General features: G+C 39.6%; 1 protein-coding gene across 14 annotated transcripts in view; it reads right to left on the bottom strand.

Annotated features, from left to right (window-relative positions):
• Positions 1-13,831, bottom strand: part of kcnma1a (potassium large conductance calcium-activated channel, subfamily M, alpha member 1a) — a 237,967-nt gene that overhangs the window by 14,590 nt on the left and 209,546 nt on the right. For 8 of the 14 annotated variants that reach the window (XM_041790160.1, XM_041790158.1, XM_041790159.1 and 5 more), the window contains 6 exons: positions 11,539-11,665; positions 10,037-10,261; positions 9,279-9,471; positions 4,071-4,184; positions 2,718-2,801; positions 890-1,020 (listed from right to left, as the gene is read on the bottom strand). In XM_041790160.1, coding sequence (XP_041646094.1) covers positions 890-1,020; positions 2,718-2,801; positions 4,071-4,184; positions 9,279-9,471; positions 10,037-10,261; positions 11,539-11,665 — 874 coding nt within the window. The remainder of the gene's footprint in view (positions 1-889; positions 1,021-2,717; positions 2,802-4,070; positions 4,185-9,278; positions 9,472-10,036; positions 10,262-11,538; positions 11,666-13,831) is intronic. The other 6 variants (XM_041790164.1, XM_041790162.1, XM_041790155.1 and 3 more) reach the window with 1 other exon arrangement.

Here is a 13,831-nt window from a genome sequence, read left to right on the forward strand (position 1 = left end):
AAAAATAGTTTTAGTGGTTGAATGTTATGCTTGATTAATTTCCGACTTCTCAGAGAAGCTCAGTGAGCCGGCTCAAATTTGGGTGAATTCACTTTGAAATTCCTCATTCCTGTTCAAAATGGTAAGACGTGGAGAGCTCACTGAAAATGAAAGAGTCCGCATTAAAGCACTTCATGATGCTGGATGGTCTTTGAGACAAATATGACAGGTGGTCTAATTATATAGAGACCCATCCTTGTTTTATCCTTATTCTATTCTATTTTATGTGTTTTTATTTTGTTGTTAAGCACTTTGATCAAGGTTTTTGGTATAAAAGACACGATGGAAATATAGTTAGTGGTAACTGTATTCATTATATTCAAATATTGTGTTATTTTTCTATTTCTTTTAATACATATGTATTTTATCTTTTTTTTTAAATAAATATTTATTTCTGTAATTGATCTGCAGGCATTGCTCTATATTTCATTTTTTCATTCTTTGTTCTTACTGTTGTCTTGGTTTTTAATTAATGGTGCATTCATATTGCTCTTAACCCCATATTTATGTGAGATATCAAGAATACCTTTTCATGGAATTACTAAAGGCATTACAAACACAAGAGGTGGATGAAAACAGCAACAGCTGTTTATTACAGAAAATCTAACATCAAATTTGATACTTTTTAAGACCATCTTAATATTTGAAGATTTGAAGTTATGTTGGTAACACAGTTTTGTGCATGTTTTGTATGGATTGTAAGATAAAAATGTAACAACACAGTAAAGAAATTGCAGACTGTATTTGTTATAGTAGTATGCAAATAATGCAGATTTCAGATTCCTTATTAATGCAAATAATAAGGAATCTGAAAAACACTCCAGCAGTAAAAGTGTGCAGGGAAACTCACGGCGCTCATCAGAGAGTCGAGCACACTGACAGCGAAGGCGGTGCCGCAGGCAAAAGGCTGAGTGAGGTACAGCTCTGTGTCTGGGTCGTCATCATCATCTTGGTCCAGGAACTGAACGTTTGAGTCGTTCACTGGGAGAGGGGAGAGAGGGAGTTAGAGACTGACGCTGTGAAGAAGCATTAGCCAAACACTCACACCTACACACCTGAGAGCTCAGAAATGCAGAAGTCTTTATGTTCAAATACTTATAAAATATTTGCTTTTTTCAAGAAATTTCAACAAAACACACTCAAGTATAAAGATATTAATCTTGCAATATAATGTAACATTATATTTTGAGTAACAAATCACCAGTTTTACAGCTGCTTATGTTTAACATTTAAGGGAACTTTATTTCTTCTCAAATAATTGCCAACTTTTAATTGACTTAGTAAAAACTGTCAAAAAATATCTTTTGGTCCGTTAAAAGTATAATCATTTGATGGTGAAAAAAGCATTGATGACTTATAGTTAATATTGATGATAAAAATCCATTATATATCTCATGCAGGATGCATTTCACACATTAAGACAAACAACAACTTTAAGAGAATAATATTTAAGTATATTATGCACACGTGGTAATAACCATTGTAGAAGTCCCATATTGTAAATCATATACTATTCTATAATGCAGGAATTCCTCAGTGGTTACTATACTGTGAAATAATCTATACAGTACAAATACATTCTTTCCATGCTGTAAAACACACCAACAAATGACACCTCCAGGTGTAACTTCAAGTAAAATATCACTAATTCATCAGAAAAATTAAACAGGTACTATCTTGATGTTCCCAGTTTAGTGATTAATACGTGAGACTTCAACAATGGCCTCTATGTCACATTAAAAAAACATGCATTTATAAATTCATGCTTCTTTTCAGAGCTTTCCTTGATAAATGTGTTTGTCACATCATCACCTTAAGATCGATATTTACCTGTGCCCTGAAAGTCAAATTAAAGCCAGGTAACAACAAACTTCCTAACTTGATAAGGTCTGGTAACAGACTTAATGGTTCAGTGTGATAAAAACTAACCCCTAAGATAACAAGCATTGCTTTTGTCTCCCATGCATGGCATGATTATAAAATATAAATCAGAAAATGCTCTCTATACTGTATTTATTTTTCCTTGGATTGTATTTCTTGCAGCAGTGGGCTGTGAAGGGTCTATGAAGCAGTATTACATGAAAAAAAGAGAATCATACAAGTTTTTGTTTGACTCCGATATTTGAGCTTCAGAGATATGGTCTGAGGGAGAAAAAAGAAACTGGAAAATAAATTTTAAAAATAAATAAACAGCTTAAAAGATGGTTTGATCTTGAGTGTTTTTTGCTTTTGATATCTGATTTCTTCCCAGTCTTCCTGTGCTCTGTGGAACAGAAACGTCAGTCAAAGAGACAAGGGGCTGATGCAAACAGGCCTGGGCCAGAGGAGTGAACTGGTGTGTGCGTATGTGCTCGGAGAAAGAAGGGGGTGAGAGGCAGGGGGTGTTGCTATGAAAACAGCCACAAGGACAGACTGAACATGATCAAAAGCCAAGTGATGCTCGGCAAAAGCAAGTGGAGAAAAAAATGCCCCAAAAAGAAAGAAAAAAAAATCATTAAAAAGGGGCCAAAACAAGACAGTCAATTTCAACCAGAACGAAGAATAAAAATGTGTTCAAAGTGAAGCCATGGGAGCAGCGAGGGCCTTGACTGCAGCCAGATAAATCAAGACAAGCTGATGAGGAGCAGAGCGGCGGAGCGAGGGAACGAATGGCAGCAGAGGACAAAGGCTCAGCTTACCCAGCTCTGTTATCATTTGTATGTTGGTTCCACTTTTTTTTTCCTGACTGAGTGAAACCAATGGCAGTAGTTTGCCAGGTTTAGCTAATGGTGATGAGACAGTGCAGGGAGGGGGAGAAATGGTGTTGTTATTGAAACAGTTTCATCGACTGCAATAAAGGCATTTCTCTGGTTCAGAGTCCTCGTGTCAACTCCACAATTATTCTGACACATTCATGGTAGATACAAAGAAAGAGCTGTCATGGCCCTAGACCACTACAACAACAATAAATTCCTTCATAGTATCACAGTGTAAGGGATAAACCTGTTTTAATCCAGTCACACACTTGCTTTAAACGCTAGGCTAACAGAATTGATCATGCAACTCAAACTAAGCATATGCTTCAAGTTGACTTAAATCAGAATCTGGCTCTGCAAAGTAAAGATATGAAAATGTAATTACTGCACAGAAGTGCATAAGGTTCTAGTGAGACATACAGCCATTCTTTCCTCTGGATGTTCTCCACTTCCTGAACAACAATGTTATCAAATCTAGTGCTGCTGTAGCTGTGGGATTTGCAAACTATGAACAAGCTTCTAGCATTGAGTCCAACACAACAACAAGGGTAGCATCTAGATTTGATCATTACGTATGCAGCCAGCAGTCTAATGGGAGAGCATCTCTGCAGGTAATGGCTGGCCCGGTTACAAGTTACATTAGGTGGCTCCTTTCTCTTTCTGGCCTTTTCTTAGCTGGCCTCATGCTCCATTGCCCCCTAATTGGGTCAGGGGAGACAGAGTAGCCGGTCTCTGCTGCTTTAGAAGGCCCCTCAGAGATCTGAAAGTTTCATGAGTCCCCACCACCGCTGGGAATACAGCCACTGCCATTGTTATTAATAAATGGACCCATTTTGCAACCAAGGCAGTTTTTTTTTCCTGCACCTTTTCACTCTTTTTCTTTTCTCCATCTCTTACCCTCTCCATCAGGCGAGGTTTCTCTTGTGCATTAATGGACAAATTGCTGAACATGTAGCTGTAATACTAAAAATGCCTGTCTGACAAGCTCAAGTTACAGAAATCAACATTGTTCTCCGAGTATAGCAGTTTAAGTTATCACAACTTTACAAGAACCAGTCAGATTGACTGATTCATATGTGAGACGGAGCCTGAGTTGGGCAAAGCTACCATGAAAGTGAACAAAAATTCCATAGCATGCATTCCTAAGTCTGAATGAGTTGGAACTTTTGGTAGCAGCATGAGGATTAAATCTTGGATTATTGGCTCTATGTATCTGCAAATGAATCATGAGTTGATCTGAGGTTACTTGGTTATGGCATGCTATTTTACATTAGGTGTGGGTGGATACAGTTTTACCTAGTTCTGTGATGATGGGGATGTTGGATCCGGTGGTGACGGAGGCCTGACGCACAAAGCCATGTACTGGGCTGCTGTCTGGAGATGACCTGTCCATTCCAGGAGGCGTGAAACCTGAACACCACATACAGATTATGGATATCAGGGAAAGACAAAACTGATTGGCATGAGAAAATTCTCCTCTGTTCTCAAAAAGGGTAAAAAGGGTTTCAAATATTTACATCTTGTAAAAATACAATCTTTGATAAATGACAACTTATTCTGCCTTAAAAATACTATCACCACCTCTTTAATATGAGAAAACAGCACTGTCTTTCACTGATTTTATTTGAAACACTACATATTGACAAATTTTATTTAGCTTTGTTATGAATTCACCTTGTCAAGAAAATAATACATTAATTAATGCTTTTGTCCCTTTTAGCCTCTTTGGTAAGCCACTGCAATGACTCTCTGCAGGCACAGGGATGCAAAGGAAGTCCAGTGCTGCACCTTAATGTCTAATTTCACTTTCAAAAACTCACAGAAAGCTCAGTGGACCAGTCAAAAGTCAGAGGTACCTTGAGTTGTCAAACATATACCTTTATCACTGTTCAATTATTTCCTTCTCACTCCATAACAAGTTCCTTTTTCTGTGGTTGCGTTCATATCATAATCTTTGATCTACCTAAGGTTTCAAATTTTCTTTCAAAATAAAAGAAAGCCTGTATCCAAACACAAAGTCAGTACGAAAAAAAAAAAAAAAAGAAACAGCAGTTAATAATGCAAGACAGTGGAATGTCAAAATTCAGCAAAAATGAGATAAATCACTACTCACTAAAGAAAATCTGTGATAAATCATGATTACAAATTTAAGTCATCTGACAGCCCCAATATAAACTTTCAGAATTTTTTTTTATTACTTAAGTGGACAGGATTTGTAATAAATTAGTGGTGCTCTGCTTCTTTTGGACTTCTTTGATTCAAAACAATCTAATCTACATGAATTTATTTTTACAAGAGCTTCCAAAAGATTTACATTTTTAATCGTGATTAATTTCAGAATTTATAAAGTTAATTCCACCTTTTCTATTGCATTACAATTTTTTTTTCCATATTTTAACTGTTTGATTTTTTAATTGTCTGTTTCAATACAGACCTGTTTTTATTGGTAGATTAAATATTTTAACATGAACTTAACCACGTAAAAAGAAACTAGTTACGGATTGAAAATTAAATAAGAGAACATTAAAAAGGTTCAAATGACTTCTAAATTGTCCGCTAGGATGTCTGTCAAGTAAAATTAGACATTAAAGAGCACTGGTGGACTTACTCTTACATCACCATGTTCATTCCTTAACCAAAGTGTGTCGAAGGGGACAAAAACATGAGATTTCTTTTTTAAATAGTGCATTAAATGTAGACCTTGATAGCCCTTATTTCTCCATTAAAAACACAACTGTTACACAGTGTTGCAGCACACACTGCAGCTTGCCTTTTAGCTCCTTTTTTAAGTAAACACAGGAGCACAAGTATCTCGTGTTTGCTTCAAATGCACTGTAGGTTTGTAAATCTGATAATGTTTTCTGGAGGTACGCACTTCTCTTGCAGAAATAACAAAAAGACAGTTTTTTGTTCAGTGGTTGTTGAATCTGATATGAGGGCAGTGGGCAGTCTTTTTAAGCCAAAGAAAACCACAATCCCGGCAAAAACATACATATCTCATCAGCTTTACAGCAGATGTGTCATAAGCAAGAGGAAGTGACCTGGAACTGTGTATCACTGCCATTATACAAAGTGAATGTCAGCTCGCTCAGCATGAAGTTGTTGATGTTGCTTTCTGTGTCATTCAAATGTGTGGATTGACAGAAAAAAGGGAAGAAGTGGGAGAAAGCTAAGTGAACAAGGCACCTGCCTAGAAACTGCTATATGGATACTGTGCTTTTAGGGGTCAGCTATGACATATTTAGCATTCACATCCCTCCATCAACGCACAGACATAAATTTTATATGTTGTTCATTTTGTTACAATAAAATTGTTGAAGTGGATCCTGAAAACCTTTTATCGGAAGTGGCGTGGCTGAGAACTATGAAATACAAGCGCAAGTGACAGGAGTGAGAATTCACATGACTTCACATTTTTGCATTTCCTCAAAGTGACAAGTAAACACCTTAAATCTGTAATGCTATATGCATAATGCATCAACTGTGTTTTGACATCCATCATTTAGTGCTGACTACAGCAAAATGCCAGCTTATAGTGCCACCACCAAGGAAACATAATGCAAGGAATATATTCAGGTCACAAAGTTTTAAAAGGATTGCAAATTCACCATGTATGTGTACGTGTGGGTGCCGTCCCCGTCAGGAAACTCAATGAGCTGCTTACATTACAAAAGAGATCTCCCAGCTCTTTGCAACAGAAAAGACACCAGATAGTTTAGTACACAGCAGGAAGCACACACTGAACTGAAGCATGGATAATCCTAACTCTTGTTATTCCAATTACTGAACTTGGAAATAGCAGAGGTTTGACACTTCGAGTCAACCAGAGAGCATGAGCTCAGACAGTGCAAACATCATTTTGTCGATGTCCATAAAGGATGATGTTTACTTCTCTGGAGAGTGACGGCGTCTTCTAGGATACAGCCTCTCAAACACTACTCTTACTGTATGATAGTGAACATGAAGACAGTACAGAGCTGCAGAAGAACAGCTTCCATATTGCGCAGTGTGTACAGCAAAAAGTGGTGGTTGGTGTAAACAGGGATACATGAGGCCTGCTGCTGAGCTGCTTTTAAGAACTGTTAGGTTACAAGCTCTTCTTAACTTGCAATGTGAGCTGGGAAGCTCCAAACAGAGAGCTGTAGGACTGGCAGAGGAATGCAAAAGCAAACAAGCAACACTGTCAACTCCTGATTATAATGACGATGAGATCTTAATTCCAACATTAAATAAAGCTCTACGGCACATGTAAAACTCACACGTTTGCATATATTTGTAAGACATGAAGTTTATGTGTTTCTATGGTATGTGTCAAACAAGCTTGTTGACATATTCTAGTCTATTTCACTGAGCTACTTACCTTAATTAAATTTTTAAAAATTGTTATTATCTTAAATGTAACAATTTGGCATTCAGCTCAATCATTTCCTTATTATTTAAAACTGATTATCCAGTATTCAAAACCAACCTAACAAAACAATATCTCCTCTTTGGGCTGTTTGTTGCTTCAATGGGGCTGTAACCTTGTCTGCTCATCAACAATGTACAACAGACGAGGGAGATCTGGGTTACGTACCCCCTTATCCCTCTAGCCCCCCGGGCACAACCATGCTCTGTGGTTGACTACATGCAACAGCAGCCGTGAGAAGCTCTCCCCCAGGAAAGCACATGTTTACTTATTCATTTGCACCTTCTTGTTTTAAATTCCACAGACAGTGTCTGAATGGGAGCATCGCTAGGAGGAAGGAATCCCCAAAGCAATACCTATGATACAATAACTGCATCTTTATATGTGCGTGTTTCCTTGTGTATGCATGATTGCATGTCACTGTGGTGTGTATGTGTGCTTTCTAAAGTGAAGTATTTATCACTGAAATGGGTGGTTGATGTAAGACCCAATTATTGATGACAATAGGCTCCATCCATCGACCCTGGGAGAGGATGTAGGCTAGTGGGCTTAAATATTGAGGTGGCTTCCTGTGTATACTGCTCCCAAGAGCGACATGTGCGAAGATTTACCCTGCTTATTGTTCCTGGGTGGCACTGCTATCGACAGCACATCACTCACTCAAGGCGGGTGAAATAACAACATTGGCATTCTACTAAAACATGTGGAAGTGCTCTGCACTAAAAAATAAAAGGCCTCTTGGACCTTCAACTTTGATTTGTATTTACAACAGTCACTGTGGTGCCACTAAATAGTACTCAGCTCAAGGCATGTCATGCCTTTAGGGCTAATCATAAACTGAGGGTTACCTGTGTGTATGGATAGACTAACCTGACATGCCAGATGGATATGTTTCACACATCCATCTGGAAAACTTCAATACTACGTATTCTGGAACGGGCAAAGGCTTTGAAAAAAACTCAGAGGGTGATTGGATAAACGTTCTGTCTGTCACATCTTTACGGCCCAATCAGAGCAACAAAACACATGGCGAAGCCGCAACCGAGGTGTGTGTGCGCAGCTACCGAGGAATAACGCGAACCATGGCGACCATAGACATGTCAGTACACGACTTTGTCGTTTTTTAAAAGAAAAAAACTCACCGCTGTTCTTTGTTATTCTTTTAACAAGAAATGTTGTCAAGTTCTGAGAAAACTGGCACTTCAGCAGCATCCAAGCTAGGCTCTTCCACTATAATTGCACTGGCGTCTTGTTGCTGCTTGCTTACATCACGACCCCGCTGCACCAGAAAGTACTGCCCCTCGTTGCCTGTTGGTCCTGTCACTTTCTAACCGGGCCCAAATGGTTCAGACGGGAGCTTTGTGAGATGGATTCACCAGTGAGAAACAAGGAAACAGGCGTATCCATCTGCTTTGCAAGGTTATGGATAGACTGCATCAACATCAGTGTCTGTGTGCAAAAACATGCACACATGCATCCGAACAAGAAGTGTTTGTGTGTGCATGTGTCACTGTTTTGTTGTGACTAATGAGGAGCAGCTGAATTGGCCTGCCTGGTGATTTGTACTAGCTGCTTAATGATGATGAGGCCTGATGGGATGCCAGGTTCGTGTGTTTGTCTGCAAACGTCAACAATCTGTTCTAGACGATCTGCCACACACCAGATCAGGGGGAACAACATCAAATGACACAGTCATGTTGATTACATCATTAAAAAATATTATCAAGGAGGTTTAGCAGCATGTAATTACCAGGGACAAGACTGGATTCATCAGAATTTATGTGGAGTAAACACTCTTCAAAGGCTTGATGGAGCAATCAGCACACTGTGTAGTGAGCTCCTTTCTTCAGGAGTTACAGTATAGTTAGTTTATGGATGTCACTTACAACAAACTTGCAGAGTATTTCAATTAAGAGCACTTAGCAGGCTTTGTGCTTGACAAACTACACCAACCCTTCCTTAGTAGCCATACTAATCCCCATCCCCTATCTTTTGCCCCTCTTTCTCTTCCATCTTTGACTGCTGTCTTTCCTTCCTGTCACAACCTGTCCCCTTTGGGCAGCAGTGCACATGAAGTCTAATAGGATGCTCCTTACCTTGGGAATTAGCCTGTAAGACCCCAATGCTGTCATCAAACTGCATAGATTTGATGTTGAGTGAAGCCAAGATGCATTCCTTATCCTGCAGTGAGGCATCTTCAATATTGTTCTGATTGGCTGACAGTATTACGCACATGTCGCAGAGGTTGATGTTGACAGCCCTTAAATCTGCCCGACTTAATGGTGTACCCTTCAGGGTGAGGAGAACAGAGGGAAAGAGTAAGACAGAGAGAGAGAGAGAAGGAGAGAGAACACAAAACGCAGACAAGAGACAGACATATGGGGGAGAAAAACAAATTCAAGAAGTGAGCAGAGCGGAGCTTTGGGAAATTAGTTAACAAGTATTCTTGTTTCGAGGCGATGACATTCCACTGATCTAACTGGGCATTGGAGAATCAGAGGCATGGACTAATCTAAAGGCTAGCCTGTGCTGAGGGCTGTGTTTGGGATTCTCCTCTGATCATCAGTCAAGCTAGGCCTAACAAGCTCTAAGGCAGTGAGCCACGCCATCTGTGACAGGCACTGCAGCTGCAACACACATAAACTCTATTTTGGATATGCAGGATGTGTCACTGCTCTGTATGAGGGGGTTGACTATGCTCTTATGGAGTGATCATTCAATTGAGTAATGTGTGATCAAATCAAACTGACAACCCCGCTCGGGATTTCAATGTGCAAGTAACTCAAAACGTCAATTGTTGTTAGTTGAGCAGCAATTCTGGTTTAACTGTGTCAGCTTTAGCAGGTACACTTACAGGTAATATGGACACCTTGGGGAAGTTGTGTAACGTTTCCCACTCTCTCCGCAGGTAATCCAGCGAGCCCACAAACACTATAGGCTTAAGCTCGTGGTAATGGAAGTTACTGGCTCTTAAAGGCATCACCAGGTTTCGCAGCCCCACTAAAGCGGACGTGACATCCCCAAATATACAGACCACTACATGACCGCTCAGGACTGTCATCGAGGCTTCACTCCGAGTCTGCAGAGAAAAGAAGGACAGAGGGAAGGAGGAGAAAAGAGAGACAGGGATGAGAAGAGGTGCAAAAAGGGAAAGGGAGGAAGGGGAGGACACACGGGGAAAAAAACACAAATATACAGAATAGCAATGAGAGCTGTTAATAGAGAGTTGGTTAATGTGTATGAGCTATGAATACTGGTTGTAACTGTGTTTAATTGTTTATATAAACTGTTATAAACCCCAAATAAATAGTCTGTTAACCAATTATTCAGATGTTTATCATTAAAGCACTTGACTACTGATTAAGCATGTACAAAAGTTTGGTTAACCACTATTCTGTTTATAAGCAGTTTATTGAATACTCAGAAATAGCACAGCTACAGAGAAAAAACCGAGAACAAAACATGTGGTCTTTTTTTTAGAGGACAGCTGATTCAATCAGGCTGAAAAATGCAGTTTGTAAGATTTTAGGCACATTAAGTATGTATGCCGAGGACCCTGTCATAAATCACAGAGGTATAAATAAACAAAGCTCTTCTACTTTATGAAGTCCATGTCGTAAAAGAACAATGCATTGCCCTGCTTTTAAGATCAGCTGCCTGTCGCAGCAGCTTGATGTGCATTTGATTGCAAGTTTGACTGTATGTTAACTAAACTAAATGTTTCTATGATAACAGCGGGTTTGAAATAAAAGTGCATATTTGTTTATTTGAGACACAAAAATAATAGAAGGATGGCAACAAAGCAACTCTAAAATGGCTACTGATCTGGTCGATTTCATGTTTTTTCTAATCATAATCTAAGACACAATTAGATTAGAAGCAGGAATGTCCATCAGACCCCAGCTCAAAATAATTATGATTAAAGTAATTAAAAGCAACATTGCCACTAGTGTATTGATCACAAAAAAACAGCAAACACACTGACACATATGTCAAGTACTTGTGTTGGTGCCTTGTATTTTATGTTTTATTTGGACAGAAAAATCCTGCCCAAGCAAAATATATACAAACCTAAATGCTTACAAACTGCCTTGTTTAAGCACCAGAGAAAACCCATGCGTGAAATGTTGAAATGTTGTTCATAAATCCTTAGAGGATATATGAAATAAACAACAAACTCACCTTGAAACAACAGAGAGGCATTGAGAGAAATTTCAATACATATTAGTATGTGATTGCATTACTATAAAACTGGGGGGAATGCTCGTGAGCATACTTACTTTACCTTCTTTGTTTTGTGATTTTTTTCTAATTTACTTATGTGGATTGCAGCTACACAGCTCAACCTCCACTCACCAGTATGACTTTTTCGATGTCCTTTGATGGGCACCAGTGAAACATCCCTGTCGAGTCATACCTCTTCACGTTCATGTCCATGTTCTCTATTTGTTCATTTCCAGGAATGAGAAGGGGATCGTGTCGACTGATGAAACAGAGAAACAGATTTGATATTAGGTGACGTGGCTAATTCACTACATGGAGTGATAATGTTACAGAAATGAAAGAACTTCTGCTCATACACGTTCCAAGTCCATCCTAATTTCAAAGTTTAAAACTTTTTACAGTACTATATACTGTAGGTATCATGCAGCACTGCTCCGTTCCTTCTTGTCCTTGATGTCAAGTCATCAGGAAACTCAAAGACCCTTATTCTTGCAGTGGTATGGAGAACAGCGAGACCTGAGTGCTACTGACTGAGTGGCATGACAACGCAAGACCAATTACCAGCTTTTACCCTCTCTTCCAGTTCCTGACGCCATGCAGCGCAAATAGTAAAAGCTCCAACAGGCTCAAACTTTAAATATTTCAGGAATTTGCCCAATCACATTTTGCTTTCCCAACTGATGGCCATTAATGTTTCAACAGCATGTCACAACCAAACAGGCTAATCCACAGCAGTGGGCTGCTGAGTTTTATCCGGTGTAACACTGACCATGAAAGGGCTCCTGTCAGTCCTGTTATACCGCCTCTCTTGTTCTTGCACTTATCCTACAAGACGTGTTCTCACAGTTCCTCATGAGGGAATCCAGAAAATTCCACCCAAACACTGAGTCAGGAATAAATGCAAACATTTAGTGCTGTTCTTCAATAAATGTTTCAATAAAGCTTCTTTAACATCTATGCAAATTTGATTTATTTACATTTTAATCTAAAATAATGACATCTGTGTTTAAAATAGAATTACACAGACTCCAAAAAAACGGGAAGTGCAGAGAGACACACATTTGAGTAATATGGGAGAAAACATCTCAAGAATTTGACATACATCTCTCTCAGTATCACTCTCTCTATCGTCTATCAACACTGTCATCGCTGACAAGGCTTTGATGTTGCCTCTTCCTTCAGCCTGCATTTGGGTTGCATACCATGGCAGGAAAAGTAAAAGTTTAAAAAAAAAGGAGCTGTCAATTAGCCACCCTCTCTCTCCAGCTATCTTCCCCCACTTTCCTCTATCAGTGTGTGCAGGTGATAATAACACTGACAGCATTTAGTGTTTTTACACTCAGCCTGAATCTTTCATCCAGAGGCGCGTGTTGCGCCAATCAACTCCACAGAGCCCCCGTCACTTCAATCTGCTCAGCTCTGCTCGCCTCCACACAGGGGCTGACTGGCGCATGCAGGCGGGCTGCCGCTCCAGCTCTCTCTGCCAAGACAGCTATCTTTCACAGAGCTGTCAGCGGTGTGACTGGCAGCCTGTCACAGGCTCCACACACCTCCTTCTTCCTCTGCCTTCTCTCTGCCTCGGGTTGAACCTGCCACAAGTCTCGTGGAGAGCAGACATGACGTCTGAGCCGTAGTGCCACGCCCAGGGGATATCAGCTGCAGATGATACTGAGACATCTTCTGGGATTGGATGCCTGTCGCAAGTTATGACCCATCGAAAAGGTTTATGAAAGGGTGTTAATGCCACTTTGTTGTTGCTAGCACATGCTTACAAAGCATTGGTCAGCTAGCATGCAAAAGTACTGATTATGAGCCTCCTTCCACCTTTCCAAAGATACACAAATCTTACTTTGTGCAAAGATTTACATATTTGTCTTTTATTTATTTCACTTGAATTTCCCGTTTAAAAAGTTAATTACTTAAGTTACCTTCACTTAAACACACTCTTTTAAATGTAATACATTCACAGTGAATCAGATTGCAGAGCCAAGTATTTTTCCTGGATAAGACACAGCATTTTTATTTGATGCATTTTATATAGGACAAATATTTCCCTTACAGCATATCTCACTCCAGTGTCTCACCCCTCTTTTTCTTCCTCCCTCCCTTTGTATTTATTTCAAACAGAGTTGAGTTATTCCAGTATATCACTCTGCAGTCACAAGCTAGGGATGGGCGTGCTCCCCCAATCCCCCTCTGCCAGACTACGAAGGCAGCCTCTTGCTTTGAAAATTTTCCCCATCATGCAAACTGACAAAGGCATGCTTTTCAAAAGCCCACAGCCAATCTGTTGATCATTATTTATTTACAAAGGCCTTCAGGCTGCAAGTCCTGTAAAAACCATACTTGATACGTATGCTTGCTCTCTTGCTAGCTCTCTACTGTGTTATCCCCCTCCCTGCTTGTAGAATAAAGTATCCCTAAG

This window comes from Cheilinus undulatus, linkage group 6 (assembly GCF_018320785.1).
Source record: "Cheilinus undulatus linkage group 6, ASM1832078v1, whole genome shotgun sequence".
Lineage (NCBI taxonomy): Eukaryota > Metazoa > Chordata > Actinopteri > Labriformes > Labridae > Cheilinus > Cheilinus undulatus.